The sequence below is a fragment of the Cebus imitator genome, unplaced genomic scaffold (assembly GCF_001604975.1).
Source record: "Cebus imitator isolate Cc_AM_T3 unplaced genomic scaffold, Cebus_imitator-1.0 Scaffold38, whole genome shotgun sequence".
Lineage (NCBI taxonomy): Eukaryota > Metazoa > Chordata > Mammalia > Primates > Cebidae > Cebus > Cebus imitator.
Genome location: NW_016107353.1, coordinates 3,107,161 through 3,125,470, shown reverse-complemented (window position 1 = coordinate 3,125,470; position 18,310 = coordinate 3,107,161). Strand labels below are relative to the sequence as shown.

At 45.7% G+C, this 18,310-nt stretch overlaps 1 protein-coding gene and 1 long non-coding RNA gene across 6 annotated transcripts in view; one reads left to right on the top strand and one right to left on the bottom strand.

Moving 5' to 3' along the window:
* Positions 1 to 1,065, top strand: part of LEMD1 (LEM domain containing 1) — a 72,413-nt gene extending 71,348 nt beyond the window's left edge. For all 5 annotated transcript variants that reach the window (XM_037737357.1, XM_017525447.2, XM_037737359.1 and 2 more), the window contains one exon: positions 588 to 1,065. In XM_037737357.1, coding sequence (XP_037593285.1) covers positions 588 to 709 — 122 coding nt within the window. In that variant the 3' untranslated portion in view covers positions 710 to 1,065. The remainder of the gene's footprint in view (positions 1 to 587) is intronic.
* Positions 1 to 9,995, bottom strand: part of LOC108302057 — a 13,762-nt gene extending 3,767 nt beyond the window's left edge. The window contains exons 1-3 of the long non-coding RNA XR_001824175.1: positions 9,813 to 9,995; positions 3,560 to 3,827; positions 306 to 423 (exon numbers count right to left, since the gene is read on the bottom strand). This is a non-coding gene — a long non-coding RNA (uncharacterized LOC108302057). The remainder of the gene's footprint in view (positions 1 to 305; positions 424 to 3,559; positions 3,828 to 9,812) is intronic.
* Between the last annotated feature and the right edge of the window lie 8,315 nt (positions 9,996 to 18,310).

Below are 18,310 nucleotides of genomic sequence, written 5' to 3'. Positions count from 1 at the left end.
AAAAAAAAAAAAGAAAGAAAAAAAAATTTATCTTTTTGGAGGTCTCATTCTGTCACCCAGGCTGGAGTGCAGTGGCACAATCATAATTCACTGCAGCCTCGAACTCCTGGGCTCAGCTGATCCTCCCGTCTCAGCCTCGACACCCAACTAATTTCTATATTTTTTTGTAGAGACAGGGTTTCAAAACCCTGGGCTCAAGCAATCCGTCTGCCTTGGCCTCCCAAAGTGCTGGGATTACAGGCATGAACCACTGCACCTGGCCTTCAAAAAAATTTTTTTTTTTAATTAGCTTGGTGTGGGAGCACCTGTGGTCTGAGCTACTGAAAAGGCTGAGGTAGGGGGACCTCTTGAGCCCAGGAGGTCAAGCCTGCAGTGAGCTGTTATTGTACCATTGCACTCCATCCTGGGTGGCAGAACAAGACCCTGTCTCAAAAAAAGAAATTAGCATAGGTTTTTAGTGAGAAGAGGTTACCTCTAACGCCCCACCATGACTCTACCCTGGGACCTCAAGGCCCACATACTTTAAAGGGGGTGCTCAGGTGTACTGGAGCTGTCCACAATCCTAAGAGCCACTGATGTTTTCACAGGTGGACTGCAAGAGCACCAAGCACCAGAATCACATATAGGACTATCACCAAGGAGAGAGACTACTGCACGGAAGACCAGACTGTGGAGAGCTGGAGAGAAGAAGGTTTCCCAGTGGGCATGAAGCTTGCTGTGCTTGGTATTTTCATCATTGTGGTGTTTGTCTACCTAACTGTGGAAAATAAGTCGTTATTTGGTTAAGTAATTCAGGAGCAAAGCAATGCTCCAAATGAGGCCTCCTACTTCAGGAAAGAACCAAAAAACTACCCTGAAGAGCAAGCCTAGCCCGCAGCCCTCCCTTGCAGGGAGCCTTCCCTTACTCTGTGCTCCTCTCACAGATCTGCATCTGGGCTCAACCAGGTGGAAGGAGCCAATGAAAGAGCCAGGCACCTGTGTTAAGAACATGATGGTTAGGAAATCCCCCAAGTCATGTCAGCTCTCATTAAAGGTGCTTCCATATTTGAGCAGGCATCAAACAAGGAAACTGTCTGGCGTTTTTCTTTCTAACTATGGTGACAAGCCACAGCTTCTAATTGTATAGCCAACTCTGGGAAACATCTAATTTACAGCAGAGGAATGTGTCTGGTTTAGCAAACACAAAGGAATGTTCAACATAATGAAAACAATTTAGAACAGGATAGCATTTTTGCCTTTGAAACTTAGCAAAGTTCTAAAAAATTACAATCTGACAAGGGAGTGTAATGACCATGGCCTCCGGGACCAGGCAGAGCTATATAGGCGCCCGGCTCATCTCTTTATTAGCACCATGAACTTGGGTGAGTTAGTTGTCCTCCTTGAGTTCCAATTTCAACTTTCGAAAATAGGGTAGAATAGGCCTCTTAAGGAGATGAAGAATTTGAGGAAATAATGTGCATAATGTACTTAGTGTGGTCCACATCTGACTTGTGGCAAGCACTCAATAAATGCTGAAGCAATGTTACACTTTGCCACAATATGGGAGGAGCTAATTCTAGATACAAAAAAGCACCAAAGGCCGGGCATGGTGACTCATGCCTGTAATCTCAGCACTTTGGGAGGCTGAGGCAAGTGGATCTCTTGAGGTCGAGGGTTCGATACCAGCGTTGCCAACATGGTGAAACCCCATCTCTACTAAAAATACAAAAAATCAGCTGGGCATGGCAGCGCATGCCTGTAGTCCCAGCTATGCGGGAGGCTGAGGCAGGAGAATTGCTTGAACCCCAGAGATGGAGGTTGCGGTGAGCCAAGATCATGCCACTGCACTCCAGCCTGGGCAAGAGAGCAAGGCTCTGTCTTAAAAATAAAAATAAAAATAAAAAGCACCAAGATACATAAGCACACAAGAAATTTACTGTAGCAATTCTTATGGTGGCTAAAACATAAAATCTACCCAAATATCCAACAGTAGGGGAATAGTTTAATAAATGGAAGTACAGCCTCCTGATAGATAATTATGCAACAGTTAAAAGTGTTAATAATGAGTACATCACAATATAGAAAATGCTTATTTTTAAAAAAGTTTTAAATAGCCTTATTGTGGAAGGTTAAGACGGTGGAATTGCTTGAGCCCAGGAGTTCAAGGCTGTAGTGAGCTGTGATCACAATACTTCACTCCAGCCTGGGCAACAGAACGACGCCCTGTCTCTTAAAAAAAAAAAAATACAGAGAGAAAGAGATAATTTTTTTTCTGAGATGGAGTTTTGCTCTTGTTGCCCATGCTGGGGTGCAATAGTGTGGTCTAGGCTCACTGAAACCTCCACCTCCTGGGTACAAGCGATTTTCCTGCCTCAGCCTCCCAAGTAGCTGGGATTACAGGTGCCCACCATCACACCCAGCTAATTTTTTTGTATTTTTAGTAGAGATGGGGTTTCACCGTGTTGGCCTGGCTGGTCTTGAACTCCTGACCTCAGGTGATACGCCCACCTAAGCCTCCTGAAGTGCTGGGATTACAGGCTTGAGCCACCATTCCCGGCCTGGAGAGATCTATTTTATATCCCATACAATTCACCTACTTAGAGTTACAATTCAACGATTTTTAGTATATTCACAGAGTTATGCAACCATTCCCACAATAAATTTTAGAATATTTTCATCACTCCAAAAAGAAATCCTTAAGGTGCTTATTTTAATGGTAAACAAAAAAGGACACAAATTTGTTGTACCATATTATCACAACTGCACAACATTGGAAGAAAATATGTCGAAATGTTAAGAGTACTTCAGTGACTGGGGCTCTAATTTTTCCCCCTATTTCTACTTTTTTATATTTTTAAAGATTTCTGTAAGCAGTGTGTATCCGTTTGCTAATGAAAGGTTGTAAATATAAATATTAATTTTAAAAAATTGCATTCTGTCTGGATGTGGTGGCTCAGCACTTTGGGAGGCTAAGGTGGGAGGATCACTTGAGGCCAGGGGTTCGAGAACAGCCTGGACAACACAGCAAGACCCTGTCTGTAAAACAAAAGGAGAAGAATAAATTTTTGAAAAATTGCATACTGTATTACGGTTTGACTGCAAGGATCATAAAACGCTAATAAGGCTGACTTAAACAAATAGGGATTCATTTTTATCTCACAGAAAGAAGTCTAGGGCCGGGCGCGATGGCTCACGCCTGTAATCCCAGCACTTTGGGAGGCCGAAGTGGGCAGATCACCTGAGGTCGGGAGTTCAAGACCAGCCCGACCAACATGGAGAAACCCTATCTCTACTAAAAATACAAAATTAACTGGGCGTGGTGGTGCATGCCTGCAATCCCAGCTACTTGGGAGGCAGAGGCAGGAGAATTGCTTGAACTCGGGAGGTGGAGGTTGCAGTGAGCTGAGATCGCACCATTGTACTCCAGCCTGGGCAACAAGAGTGAAACTCCATTTCAAAAAAAAAAAAAAAAAGTCTAGAGTTTAAGATGTTTGTTTAAAATGACCAAAAATGTCATATAATTCTGATTCAAATAAACCAACTGCAGAAAAAACTATGATCGACAAGATGTGAAACTGACCGGATTTTTGGTGGTATTCAGAGAGGTTTGGTCTGACTGAGCTGCAGCAACTGTCTTACTCCCAGGGGAAAATCAAAAGGTTAAGAGAATCCCAGACACTGGCCTGACACCTTGGAGCTACTGAACTTGCAAGAAGAATCCAGATAATGGCCATCACATTATCATTTAAGGCAGGACCTTAGGACTAACCACGTCTCTTCTACATTACATATTTCATCCTGAGCAGCAGGAGAGGCTGAGAAAGTGGGCCCTGGAGCCTCAGCAGCCTCTGTGTTAGACAGACAAGGGAAAAGAGGATTGGACATGGGACTAAGCAGAACCAACCTATGGTGGTGGCCACATGCGCTTAGAAAAGGAACTTCTGTTGTGTTGTGTTGTTTTGTTTGTTTGTTTTGAGACAAGGTCTCACTCTATTACCCAGGCTGGAGTGTGGTGGATCACTGCAACCTCCACTGCCCTGGCTCAAGCAAACCTCCCACCTCAGCCTCCTGAGTCGCTGGGACTACAAGCCCATGCCACCACACCTTGCTAATATTTTTGTATTTTTTATAGAGATGGGGTTTCGCCATGTTGTCCATGCTGGTCCCGAACTCCTGGGCCCATGTGATCCTCCCAAAGTGCTGGGTTGGCAGGTATGAGCCACTGTGCCCCACCAAAATGTCTGCTCTTAATAAAACCAAACATTATAAAAAATAAAACTCCTAGGAAGTTTCCTCCATTATTTTCAACTTTTCCCAGTTCTTTTATGTCAGAATCCTGGAATCATTTAAAGAGACTGAACAAGACAATTACTTTTGTGTCTGACCACTCAAGGTATGAGTCCCCAACCAGCAGTACCAGCATCTCAGGCTCTGTCCCGAGGACTGAGCCGGAATCTGCATTGCAACAGGATCCCAGGTGATTCCTACCCAAATCAAAGTTTGCGAAGCATTGTGGTGGCCCATCCCTATCAGATGCTATGATACAGTGATGTAATAAAAAACGCATATTTTGTCTCTGCCCCTGGTTTCTGGCACTTAGTTCCTAAAACCCTTGGAATCTCCTGAGTGGTAAGAGTGTCTTCTGTATGCTATTTGAGATGACTGGTGGCTGGGGGCCCCTAGACAGCTTCAGGATGGGGACTGATCAGCAGAAAGACCAAGGCAGGATCCCAGGGTTGGAACTTTCAGTCCCATCCCCGCAACCTCCAGGAAAGGGAGATGAGCTGGAGGTTAAGTGGATCACCAATGGCTAGTGATTTCATCAATCATGCCTCCATAACGAAGCCTCCATAAAAACCCAACAGGATTGGGTTCAGAAGCAGGTTCTGGAGAGCCGAACCTGTGGAGGTGCCTGGAGGGTGGAGTGCTGGAGAGAGCACAGAGCTCCGCGCCCCTCCGCATGCTTTGCCCTACGTGTCTCTTCCATCTTGCTGCTCATCTGTACCCTTTATTATTAAACCAATACATGCAGGGAAAGTGTTTCCCTTAGTTTTGTGAACCACCCTAGCAAATTAATCTAACCCAAGGAGAGGGTCCTGGGAACCTTGATTTATAGCTAGTTGATCAGAAGGACAGGTTACAATGTGAGGTTCGTAACTGGCATCGGAAGTGGGGGGCACTCTTCTGAGACTGAGCTCTGAACCTGTGGGATCTGATACTGTGTCCAGGAAGACGGTGTTGTGATCGAATTTAAATTATACGGCATCCTGTTGGTGTCTGATGGAGAATTTGGTGTCAGAATTGTTTGGTGTGCGGAGACAAAACCCACACATCCAGTGTCAGAAGTGTGGTGGAGAGTGAGAGTGGGAAAGACACTTTGGTTGGCAGGTGTGGTGACTCACACCTGCAATCCCAACACTTTGGGAGGCTGAGGCGGGCAGATCACTTGAGCTGAGGAGTTTGATACCAGCCTGAGCAACATGGCAAAACCCTGTCTCTATAAAAAATACAAAAATTAGCCGTGTGTGGTGGTGCGTGCCTGTGGTCTTAGCTTCTTGGAGGACTGAGGTGAGAGGATCGTTGTGCCCCAGAGGCCGAGGATGTAGGGAACCGTGATTTCAATACTACGCTCCAACCTGAGTGACAAAGTGAGATCCTGTCTCAGAAAAAAACAAAACAACAACAGAAAACCTTAACTGGAATCCCATAAGCAGTGAGTTTACCCCAACACCAGTAGAAAAAAAAAAAAAAACAACAAAAAAAAAAAAAAAAAAAAAAGCAAACAAATAAACACACACAAAAAACTTTTGTTTTTTCCCTATCTCTACTAGATGCATATATAGGAGGAGTCTCTAAAACTCAGGTCGGAGGACCAATGAGTTAAGTCTATCAGGAACCTAAGTGTAGTGGGGACGTGTTCCCTCTTGGAGAAAACCTTGTCTTAAAAGAAAAGACTCAGGGGCGGGGCACGGTGGCTCATGCCTGTAATCCCAGCACTTTGGGAGGCCGAGTCGGGCAGATCACGAGGTCAAGAGATCGAGATCATCCTGGCCAACATGGTGAAACTCCGTCTCTACTAAAAAAAATACAAAAATTAGCTGGGTGTGGTGGCACGTGCCTGTAATCCCAGCCACTTGGGAGGCTGAGGCAGGAGAATGGCTCGAACCCGGGAGGTGGAGATTGCAGTGAGCCAAGATCGTGCCACTGTACTCCAGCCTGGTCACAGAGCAAGACTCTGACTCAAAAAAAAAAAAAAAAGAAGAGACTTAAGGCATACAAGTTTGGTTCCAGGCAATGTGTCAAAATCTATACAATTGATTAGCACCCCTTGTTCCCTTGCAATAAAATGACAAAACCAGCCAGGCGTAGTGACTCACATCTGTAATTCCAGTGCTTTGGTAGGCAGAGATGAGAGGATCACTTGAGGCTGGGAGTTGAAGACCAGCCTAAGCAACATAGCAAGACTCTATGAAAGTAAAATTAACTACTCAGGAGCTGAGGCCGGAGGATTGCTTGGGCCCAGGATTTCCAGGAGGCTGCAGTGAGCTATTATTGTGCCACTGCACTCTCACTGGGTGACAGAGCAAGACCCTGTCTCTAAAAAAAAAATTTTTTTTAAATCAGTATAAGATATAGTTCCTGCTCTCAGGAAACACACAGTCTGACAGGGGAGATGGAAAAGTCAACAGACATTACGATGCTAAGTGACATCCCTTTGATGGTGGCATAGGGCACCCTGGGAGCACAAAAGAGCAACCTTCTTCGATATTGGGAGTAGACACGGGTAGCTTCCTAGAAAAAGTGGCATCACAGCTGAAACCAGAAGGATGAGTAGGACTCAGTCCAAATAAGGGAAAAGTGGGCGAGGCTAAAGGAAAAGTCTGCCAGGCGAGGGAGCAGTATTTACAAAGACTGGTACGTATGTGAGAGATAGCATGGCAGTTTTAGGGAACCATGGGAGAGTGAAGGCGGTTGGGAAGATGCGGCTGGAAAAGAAGGTGGGATTCAGATCACAGAGGGTCTTGAGGCCATAGGAAGGAAAAAATGGTCCATGCTAAAGAAAAGTTTGAACTTTAATGGAGGCCAGTGCATAAGAAAAGGAACTCTTCTAAGGACTAACAATATCTGCCTCCCTGATTGTCTTCCATGCCAGTTGCCACAGCCGCCTGCCTGAGAGCTGGAGAGGTGGGCTTCTAAGGATGGACCAAACCAAGGAGCTGTGTTCTGAATGCCCTGAGGGACTTGGGGGAGGGGAGAGGCAGATCCCTCCCCTCTTGCAGTGTATTGGCAGTAATAGATGTGGGGAGCCCAATGTGGGTGCCTTTGACAAGGGCAGCGAATGCAGCAATGCTACTGGAGCAAAAGCAGCAGAGAAGGAATGAGGAGCTGCCAGCCGGTGGCTGAGAAACTCCGGGGGACTCCCGGGAAGAACAGAACTGTGGCTGCAATTGCCCAGTGCAAATGGAGCAGGGGAATTGGGGGTGAAGGGGAACAGTTAAAACCTCTCTGCTTAGAAAACTCTAAGATTTCACTTGCCCTGTTTTGTGAGTATTTGTGATGTGACCCAAGTCTTTCATGATCCTCTTTCTTTTTTTTTTTGAGACAGAGTCTCGCTCTGTCACCCGGGCTGGAGTGCAGTGGCATGATCTCGGCTCACTGCAACCTCTGCCTCCCAGGTTCAAGTGATTCTCCTGCCTCAGCCTCCCAAGTAGCTGGGACTACAGTCATGCCCTGCTGCATTCAACTGATTTTTGTTATTTTTAGTAGAGACATGGTTTCACCATGTTGCCCTGGCTGGTCTTGATCTCCTGACCTCAGGTGATTGGCCTGCCTCGGCCTCCCAAAATGCTAGGATTACAGGTGTGAGCCACTGCATCCATGATCCTCTTTTTAAGGCTCACCTTTCTCTGGTAATTTGGGGAAAACAGGTAAATGGACTGGGGCTGACTGATGTCCCAGGATCACTGCCCCAAGCGGGCCTCTGCAGAGATCTGATACAGGCCAGGCCACTTCTCCTGTGGCTGCCCTGTCCCTGCATTCTCCACAATACAGTGACACAAGCTGTGCTACATGTAACAGGTTTTTCTGACATTTCACATGGAAGGGAAAATGTACAGGAAATTGAAATGTGGGGAGAAAAGAACCTTAACAGCAAATGCTAAATGAATCATTCCCAGAATCATAGGAAAATTAAAAGTGCTAACCCCATCAAAAGTGCATTGAAGCGGCTAGCTTTGCTTCCTGCTGCTTCAGGATTCATCCTTTTCCAAGGCCCCCACCTGTAATTCTTCAGAGTGATTCTCCACACTGAGACCACTGCACAGGTCATAGTCATATCTCCCTCCCAGCGGCTCACAATGAGGCAGACGTGCTGCCTGGATCTACATAAAGAAAGAGAAACATCTTCCGCCCTCCAAAACAGCATGCTATGCCAAGATTTCTCCTGCTTCCAATGTGCAGAATGTATTTGTTTGTTTTCAACTCTTATGCTTTGTTCTGCAGCTTCTCACGCATACCTGGGGACCTGGTACTTAAAAATCTGTCCTTACCTCAGTGCCTTCTCCAACAGCAGAGTCACTGACCCACCCCTATCCCACCTTCACTATACAAGGACCCATGGCATTGAGATTTTCTTGACCTTGGGCCAAATCAAATTCCAAGGCAGGGCTCTCTCCCTGACCAGTCTCAGCAATAGGAAGAGAATCAGCCTAGAAATTAATTCTCTTCTTGTCAAGAGCAAACTCCCAGCCAGCGAGGTGTTTTATTTTTTCAATTTCAATGACTCCTCTGCCTCCCCTATAAATCTTGGAGCTCCTTGGGTCGAGGACTGTATCTTAATCATCTCTGGGTCTCCTCTTGAAGTGATGTCTGTGCTCCCTCCAGGAAGAGCCCATTTCCATTTTGAGCGGTTTCCAACCCAAATAGACATTTCAAACCACAAAACCAAGATTTTGCCTCCTGCTTATTCCTGTGACGAGAAGTCCCTTAAATGAGCAAACTGCTGTTGAAAAGCATTCCTAGTCAACCCCATTACGTAGTGTTTAGCCTTCTAGCACACTGGCATTCCCAGGGCATCCGAAGTTCTCATTCCTGTAAATGTTGCTATTTACATCAGGGTCAATCCTGCCACCCAGCAAGGGTGTTCTCCATCCCATGGCCAAACAGTGAAGTGGAGCCCCGGCTGGAGACACAGGATTGAGCTAACTGCATGTCACACGGACACACTGGATTTCACCGGCTTGTGTTCTACAGATGGGGCTATGAGGCCAATTCTAACACATGCATGCTGTTTAAATCTCTACCCAGTCAATATTCAGGCTGGCAGATGGAAGAAATTCTTTAAGGCTCTATTTTTGTTCTTCGACATTCAAAGAAATACTGTGTTACCACCTCTTAAAAATAATTGGTTAAGTACCAAGTTATTTTCATTGCCACAGTCATAAATAAAGAAGTGCTAGACCACAATGTTCATATCTATAGTAGCTGATAATCTTACACACAAGGAAAATGATTGTTGATGTTTAGGAGGTTGCTTTTCTTGCTTTTTTTTCCTCCCGTCCTTTCCTCCCTTACCCCTACCTCCCAGCCAAGAAAAGTCTTGTTGATTAGAGTAACAAGAGGGGGCTGATTTGGAAGTCAAATTAAACTTGACTCTTTCCTTGAAGCAAGAATGTAATCTCAGGACTAAAATAAGAAAGTGCCTAACCAACTTGGCATTTTATTCTGAGGAAGATTCCCTATAGAAACTTGGATGGAAGAAAATGAAAGGGAAGCCAATTAGCCTGTGTTAAGCAATGCTAACTTTTAACAAGCTTGCTCAAGAAGAAATGAACCTATTAAGAGAGTCACCCAGGGCTTCCTTGCCGCCTCGGTGCACAGCCCAATCACGATTCCTTCTCGTTCATTTTGACAAAGCAGGTGAGTGAGGAGCAGGAAAAGAAATATGCGGAGGTGTTGCAGCAACTCGCTAATCAGCCCTGCTACAAGATCGCCAGCATTACACGGCCGCGTTCACTGAGAAATGATGGCTCCTATGAATGTTCTCGTGTGTGGGCGTCACCTACACACAACCCTGCCTAACGAATCAATCTCTGGAGAGCCAGAGGGGACTATTGGAGGTGTTGTCCATGTGGATGAGGACGGCTCCCCTCATTTCCTGGCATAGGAGACCCGTGTGACAGCTCCAGTTCCTAGAGAGCCACTGGAAAATCCTCTTTGGGTTCAAGGATTAGCTAAAAATATGTGTAGGGGAAAGGATGAGTTTGTCTTCTTCTTTTTTTTTTTTTAATTGCTACTGGGTTTTTAAAATTTGGCTCTTAGAAGGAGAATGGGTTATTAATGTTCATTACTGATCTGATTAGAGGGCAGCTCTTTTTCCCTTCCCAGATTAATGTTGTGCAACCCTTCAAATTGGCAAACAGAAAGAAAGGCACCTCTACAACGTGTATGAACAAGGATGGGTTTGCCGCTGTGAAGAACACATTGCTTTCACTGGCATTACTAGAAAAGAAAGGTGAGGGCCAGGTGCGGTGACTCACGCCTGTAATCCCAGCACTTTGGCAGGCTGAGGCGGGCAGATCATGAGGTCAGGAGATCGAGATCATCCTGGCTAACATGATGAAACCCCTGTCTCTACTAAAAATACAAAAAATTAGCCAGCTACCTGGGAGGAGATCACTTGAACCCGAGAGGTTGAGGTTGTAGTGAGCCGAGATCGCACCACTGCACTCCAGCCTGGGCAACAGAGTGAGACTCCGTCTCAAAAAAAAAAGAAAGAAAAGAAAAGAAAGGTGAGATCTGGTCTAAGAAGGGCAACATTGGGGAGAGTGTCCTGAGCTGGAGATCCAGGATCCAATCCTACCTCTGCCCCGGCTACTTATGGGAATGTAGGGCTCCCTTGGGTCCTCAGCTTCCTCATCTGTAAAATGAGCACCAGAATGATCTGAGCCAGAAACTATGCAATGAGGAAACTTGAAGGCATTATGCAAAGTGAAATAAGCCTGTCAGAAAAGGACAAATACTATATGATTCCATTTACATGAGTTACCTAGAGTAGTCAGATTCACAGAGATAAAAGCAGAACGGTGTTGCCAAGGGCTGGAGACAGTGGGGAATGGGGAATTACTGTTTAATGGGTGCAGAGTATCCATTTTGGAGAATGAAAAAAGTTCTCCGATGAATGGTGGTGATGGCTGCACAGCAGCATGGACATGCTTAGGGCCACTGAACTGTACCCTTAAAAATGGTTACAATGGGCCAGCTGGGAGCAGTGGCTCATGCCTGTAATCTCAGCACTTTGGCAGGCTGAGGTAGGTGGATCACGAGGTCAGGAGTTCAGACCAGCCTGGCTAAGATAGTGAAACCCCACCTCTACTAAAAATACAAAAAAAAAGAAAAATTAGCTGGGCATGGTGGCATATGCCTATAATCCCAGCTACTCAGGAGGCTGAGGCAGAGAACTGCTTAAACCCGGGAGGCAGAGGTTGCTGTGAGCCAAGATCATGCCACTTCACTCCAACCTGGATGACAGAGCAAGACTCTTGTCTCAAAAAAAAAAAAAAAAATGGTTACAATGTAAGTTTTGTTATGCGTATTTTACCACTATATATGTATATATTGAGATGGAGTGTCACTCTTGTTGCCCAGACTGGAGTGCAATGGTATGATCTTGGCTCACCACAGCCTCCGCCTCCTGGGTTCAAGTGATTCTCCTGCCTCAGCCTCCTGAGTAGCTGGGATTACAGGCATGGGCCACCACACCCAGCTAAATTTTTTGTATTTTTGGTAGAGATGGGGTTTCTCCTTGTTGGTCAGGCTGGTCTTGAACTCCCGACCTCAGGTGATTTGCCCACCTTGGCCTCCCAAAGTGCTGGGATTACAGGCATGAGCCACCGCGCCCAGCCTTTCACAATATATAAAAGAAACTAAGCAACTATCCACAACATTCACTCAAAGAGTATCAGGAGTCTCAAATTCAAGCACCCATGGGGATCAGGCCGTTTGTATGAGTAAGCCCACAGACTTGCATAGTGTACAGAGGAGGTCATAGTTCCCAGCCTAGCCAAGCCTTGCCATGAAGAAATGTGATTAGCTTTTTAAGAGGAAGGGAAAATTCTGGATATTTATATGAAATGGAGTCTTCCTCTGTCTCCAGGCTAGAGTTCAGTGGCGTCTTCTTGGCTCACCGCAACCTCCGCCTCCGGGGTTCAAGTGATTCTCCTGCTTCAGCCTTTCAAGTACCTGGGACTACAGGGGTGCACAGCCAGTTAATTTTTGTATTTTTAGAAGAGTCAGCGTTTCACCATGTTGGCCAGGATGATCTCAATCTCTCGACCTTGTGATCTGCCCGCCTCAGCCTCCCAAAGTTCAGGGATTATAGGTATGAGCCACCCCATCTGGCCAAAATCTCTCAATTTTTTAAATTGGCAAGTAATTCAAAATTTTTAAAAGGAGCAAACTGTGGGCAAACAAAATACATCTGCAGGTGAGATTCTGTTTTCTACGTCTATGTAGGTAACCAGTCTGTATCATCTACTTTTTATTCCTTCTTCTTTTGCCAGTATTCCCACCCCACACACCTCCCTTAAAAACAGGTTCTGGCCAAGATAACCTGTCTGAATTATCTACATTGTGTGCCTACGGGAGCCCAGCCAGAATATGCCAGCATAGGCAGGGTACACCCACCTGCAACCAGGCAGGTGCAATGGTATCAACACAGCCATCGTTCTAGAAGAGCCTATCAGAGGTCTGGGGTACACACATGCGTTTTCTAGCCCCGAGCTCACTTTTACCTTGAGAATTCCACTAGTTCTTACCATTATTTTCTTGGCTTTCTCTATGGAGGCCTACTGAAATAGTCCTCACCTCTCCCATCACACTCCTTGCCTTTGATCTCTTGATTTCTGCTTTAAAACCAGCTTCCTTACAACATCTGATGTCCACACTCACTACCATATTCAGAAGTCAGATGAGGCTGGGTGTGGTGGCTCAGGCCTGTAATCTCAGCACTTTGGAAGGCCTAGGCGGGCGGATCGCTTGAGGTCAGGTGTTTGAGATCAGCCTGGCCAACGTGGTGAAACCCAAAAAATACAAAAATTAGCCAGGTGTGGTGGCACATGCCTGTAATCCCAGCTAGTTGGGAGGCTGAGATGGGAGAACTGCTTGAACCTGGGAGGCAGAAGTTGCAGCAAGCCGAGATTTACCACTGCACTCCAGCCTGGGCGACGGAGCAAGACCCTGTCTCAANGCGTGGTGGTACGTACATGTCTGTAATGTCAGCTACCCAGGAGGCTGAGGAACAAGAATTCACTTGAACCTAGGAGGTGGAGGTTGCAATGAGTCGAGATTTACCACTGCACTCCAGCCTGGGCGACGGAGCAAGACCCTGTCTCAAAAAAAAAAAAAAAAAGAATTCAGATGCATCTTTCTTGATTTTTGACAAGTGTGTAAAATACCTCCCAATGTGTGAGCCTCTAGAGTACAAGGGTTTTATACTTTATGGGAGTAGTAGCAGCCATACAGATTCTAGAGGTCACCTGTACCGTATTTCACTTATAAGCATGATACTGAGATTTGGCAAAAGAACGTAGACAGCATTCTTCATTTGCTAGCAGCTTCATTTGCTAGGCCATTTGGAGAGGTGTAGGGAACATATCACTAATCATCTGCCAGTTCGATGCCTGCTTATACCAAATCCGGTAGCAAAAAGGAGAAACTTGAGCATTTCCTTAGGCTAGATTTTCTGCAATTAATTCCCAGTGACAGCGCAGATGTCTCTTGCTCATAAGAAGCCATCGAAAGGTTCTTTTTGATGTGCTGTGCTCTCCCTAAGTGAGGAAGCAGTAGTACTGCTTAGATAAACAGATCTGCATTCTTAGGTAACTCTGCTCTGCTGGTCATGGGAAGGCTGAGACTGTATTCAATGAGTCTTTCTGCCCAACCACCTGTGAGGTTCACTGTGGCCTTATGCCCAGCGATGCCTCATTCCATCTGCACTTTTCCCCGGATAACTACAGTTTACCTGTTTGAGATCCATGGCCATTTTTCTCCAATCATTCTGTTGGCAAGTATAGAGGGCCTACTATGTGCTAGGCACTGTGCTAGGAGCTGGGATATAGCAACAAATAAGACATTCTTCCCTTCCTCAAGAAGCTCACCAAATAGTGGGTGACGCAGAGCCATAAACAGATGATTATGACCTGTGCTCAGTGTTTGGATGGATGCAGTTTTGGTGCTCTGCCCAGATCCCCTTCCCTGATTCAGCACACCCACCCCTGCGGCATAGGGGTTGGCTGCTAACAGCTGGTGGGTGCCCCTCTCCTCCTGAGAGCTGCCCTCAAATGATGGGTGCTGCCTCTCCCGCTCTATTATACCTACCCCTGGGCAGCCCACAGCCTAAGATGGACTAATGTGGAAAAACAAAAGGCTAGCCTTGGGGACAGTGGCTCATGCTTGTCATCTCAGCACTCTGGGAGGCCAAGGCAGGAGGGTCACTTGAGGCCAGGAGTTCAAGACTAGTCTGAGCGACATAGGGAGACCTCATCTCTACAAAAAATAAACAACATCAGCCAGGTGTGGTGGTAATCCTGTAATCCCAGCTCCTTGGGAGGCTCAGGTGGGAGGATTGCTGGAGCCCGGTAAGTTGAGGCTGCAGTGAGCCAAGATTGTGACATTACACTCCAGCCTGGGTGACAGAGTGAGACCCTGATTTTTAAAAGGGGGAGCATTAAGGCAGGGAGAGGATAATTCTGCAATATTATTTATGCTCCAGAAGACCCCCCATCCACTGTGAATGAGGCCAGAGCTAGACTTTACCTGGGACCACAGATCTGTTTGGTTCCTTCAGATCCTTACAGGTCTTTCTGGAGAGTACTACTGCAATAAAGCATGTTCCTGGATCCCTGTCTGAGCCTCTGCTTCTACAAAACCCTACACATGACAGTCTTATGGAGGCAATATTTGCTGGAAATCTTCGTGAAATTTATATCTTTCTTTGAGGATATTGAATTAGATGATATTCCTACCAACTCTTTTTTTTTGAGACAGGATCTCACTCTGTCACCCAGGCTGGGGTGCAGTGGCACAATCATGGCTCACTGCAGCCTCAACCTCCCAGACCCATGCAACCCTCCCACCTCAGTTTCCTGGAGTAGCTAGGACTACAAACATACACGAAGACACCCAGCTAATTTTTAGATTTTTTTGTAGAGCTGGGCTATCCTTATGTTGCCCAAGCTGGTTATAAACTCCTGGCTTCACGTGATTCTCCCTCCTTGGACTCCAAAGTATTGGAATTATAGGCATGAATCATCTTGCCCAGTCCTTGCCAACTCTTAGGTGTTTTTGAAGTTATAACCATGAGCATCATTTCAGGGATGGAGTGGAAAGACAGACAGACCTGAGTTCAAATTCTGACCCCACTTCTAGCAGCTGAGGGTCCTTGCTGAGCTACAAGCCTTTCCTCTGGAGTGGAGGAGCAACATCAATCTCATAGGGTGGTCGTGAGGACTAAAGGATATAGCCTATCCTGAAGCACTTAGTACAGCACCTAGCAATAACTCGTGCTGTAATTTACAAACGTTATTTTACAACCATACTAAAATAGGGATGTCTTCAGGGGACCACAGAGGCCTGGAAGACACGTGTGCCTACACTAGCTGGTCCCAGGCTGTTGTGTTTCTGAGTTGTTGGTTTTGTTTTCTTCTTCCCCTGCTTCCAGGCTGTCAGCTATCTCAAACAGTTTTTTGCTGCATGTAAATTTTCTGACTCTAATATACTATAGGTTGGAGAAATCCTCTAACCAGGCTTAGTAGAATCGATTGGGTTTTTATTGTCATTATTGTGTCTTGGCCTAGTCTGACTTGTCATGTGGTAAATTGCAGATGTATAGCTTTCAACTAGGTTGTGAGCTCTTAGGGCATGAGGATGATGTCTTAATCAATCTTTTTAATGCCCAGCCCAGTGCCAGCAGATAGTAGAGATCAATAAAGGATATTTGGGATACATTTAAAAATATATAATTTAAAAATATATATAATTTTAATAAGAATTAAAAATGAAATGGGCTGGGTGCAGTGGCTCATGCCTGTAATCCCAGCACTCTGAGAGGCAGATGCCAGAGGATCGCATGAGCCTAGGAATTAGAGACCAGCCTGGTCAACATGGTGAGAATATCAACATACAGAATAAAAGAATTAGCCAGACATGGTGGCTTGTGCCGGTAGACCCAGCTATCTGAGAGCCACTGCACTCCAGCCAAGGTGACAGAGCAAGACCCTGCCTCAAAAAAAGAAAAAGAAACAGAATTGTAAGTAAAGAGACTTAAAATGAGGGTCTAAATGTTTGCTGCATGATTCAAAGTCCATAAATTTTAGTTCTGAATGATTAAGCCTTCTGGGTAAGTTATTTTGAGATTAAAAATAGGTATTAATACATATGCGGAGCTAGGCCCGGTGGCTCACACCTGTAATCCCAACACTTTGGGAGGCTGAGGTGGGTGGATCATCTGAGGTCAGGAGTTTGAGACCAGCCTGGCCAACATGGTGAAACCCCATCTCTACTAAAAATACAAAAATTTGGCTGGGCGTGGTGGCTTGTGCCTGTAGTGTCAGCTATTGGGAGGCTGAGACATGAGAAGAGCTTAAACCCCAGAGGCAGAGGTTGCAGTGAGCCAAGATCGCGCTACTGCACTCTAGCCTGGGTGACAGAGCGAGACTCAAAAAAAAAAAACAAAAAAAAACCACATACGTGGATACTGAAAGGAGAAGGGGAAGATGGATTTTATCTTTTGATTTATGCTAACATGAAGCCTAAAACTCAGAATATTAAAATCTTCCTTTTCCATGATCCCCCAATGGGCAGAGTGTCTTAATATTGTGGTTTTTGCAAACAATAGAGAAGCCCAGAGGAAAAGACACATGGGTGTTTGTCTCCTGTAGCTCCTAATCATACTCCTGTCATTCTCCTTTGATGTCTTTCTTGTCTATTTCCTGAAATGACACTGATTCTCCCAGTCTGTTTTGGAGCTTAGCCATCACTTGCTCTTGGAGGACCAGACAGGAGCCAGAAGAAAGAGCACTAGGATGCTTAATCAGCTGTCTTTACTGTTCAGGCCACCAGGCAGAGGTGAGAGGAGAGCGGTCCCCAGAGATCAGATTCCAGAAACTGCTGCAGTGGTACATTTTGTTCACATAACAATTAAACTGGTTAAACAATTGCCTGACCCAGGGCTTGCTGGCTTGGAGCCCGGGGTTTGGGTTTCTTATCTAACAGGAGCCTACAACAAGAGAGTCGGCTAGGATTCCAGAGAGTCAGCTAGGATTCCTTAGGCCTGGTAAGGGAACATTTTCCTTCTTTATCTTAAAGGCCCAGCATCTCGTGGGCAAATCTGATCTGGCCAAAGCTAAGTGGAATCAGGGCATCTCCTGGAGTCCTTCACCATGCAGGTTTGGACTAAAGCCTTGGGATCATTACCGCACAGATTCTCCTAAGTGAATGGTTTTCAACGTGGCTGCCCATCAGAATCTTCTTTGATGCTCTCTGATGCCCAGGCTGCACCCTGGCCAATTACATCCACATCTCTAGGGTAGGGATACATGCATCAGTGTACCTCGATGAAAACCACTTTAGAGAAGGTTAAATATTTTCAAATGATTTCTGCTCAGACAAGAGGCGAGAGTATGTCTTTAAGATTCTTCTTCATTGGCAAATCAGGCCAAGAATTACTGGGGCCTGCTGATGAAGTAAAAGGAGAAGCTTCTATACGGAATCAGATGCAGGGGCCTCAGGCTCTGCTGCTGCCACTTTATACCTCCATGATTTTGGAAAACTACCTCTAGGCTTCCACTTTCTTACCTGTATAAAATGAGGGGACCACACCTGTAATCCCAACACTTTGGGAGGCCAAGGCAGGAGGATCACTTGAGCCAGGAGTTTGAGGCCAGCGTGGGCAACATAGTAAAACATTATCTCAAAAACAAAGTTTTTTTAAAAATCTAGCCAGGCATGGTGGTGCATGCCTGTAGTCCCAGATACTGGGGAGGTGGAGACAGGAGGAACGCTTGAACCCAGGAGGTCAAGCCTGCAGTGAACTGAGATCATGCGACTGCATTCCAGCCTGGGCAACACAGTGAGACCCCATTTCAAAAACTAAATAAGTAAAATGGGAATTAAAATATATCCCTTGCACATGTTTTTGGCAGTAAATAATATATAGAAAACATCTTGTAGTAACCAGTCAAATAGGCCAGGCATGGTGGCTCACACCTGTAATCCCAGCACTTTGGAAGGCTGAAGTCGGCAGATTATCTGAGGTCAGGAATTCAAGACCAGC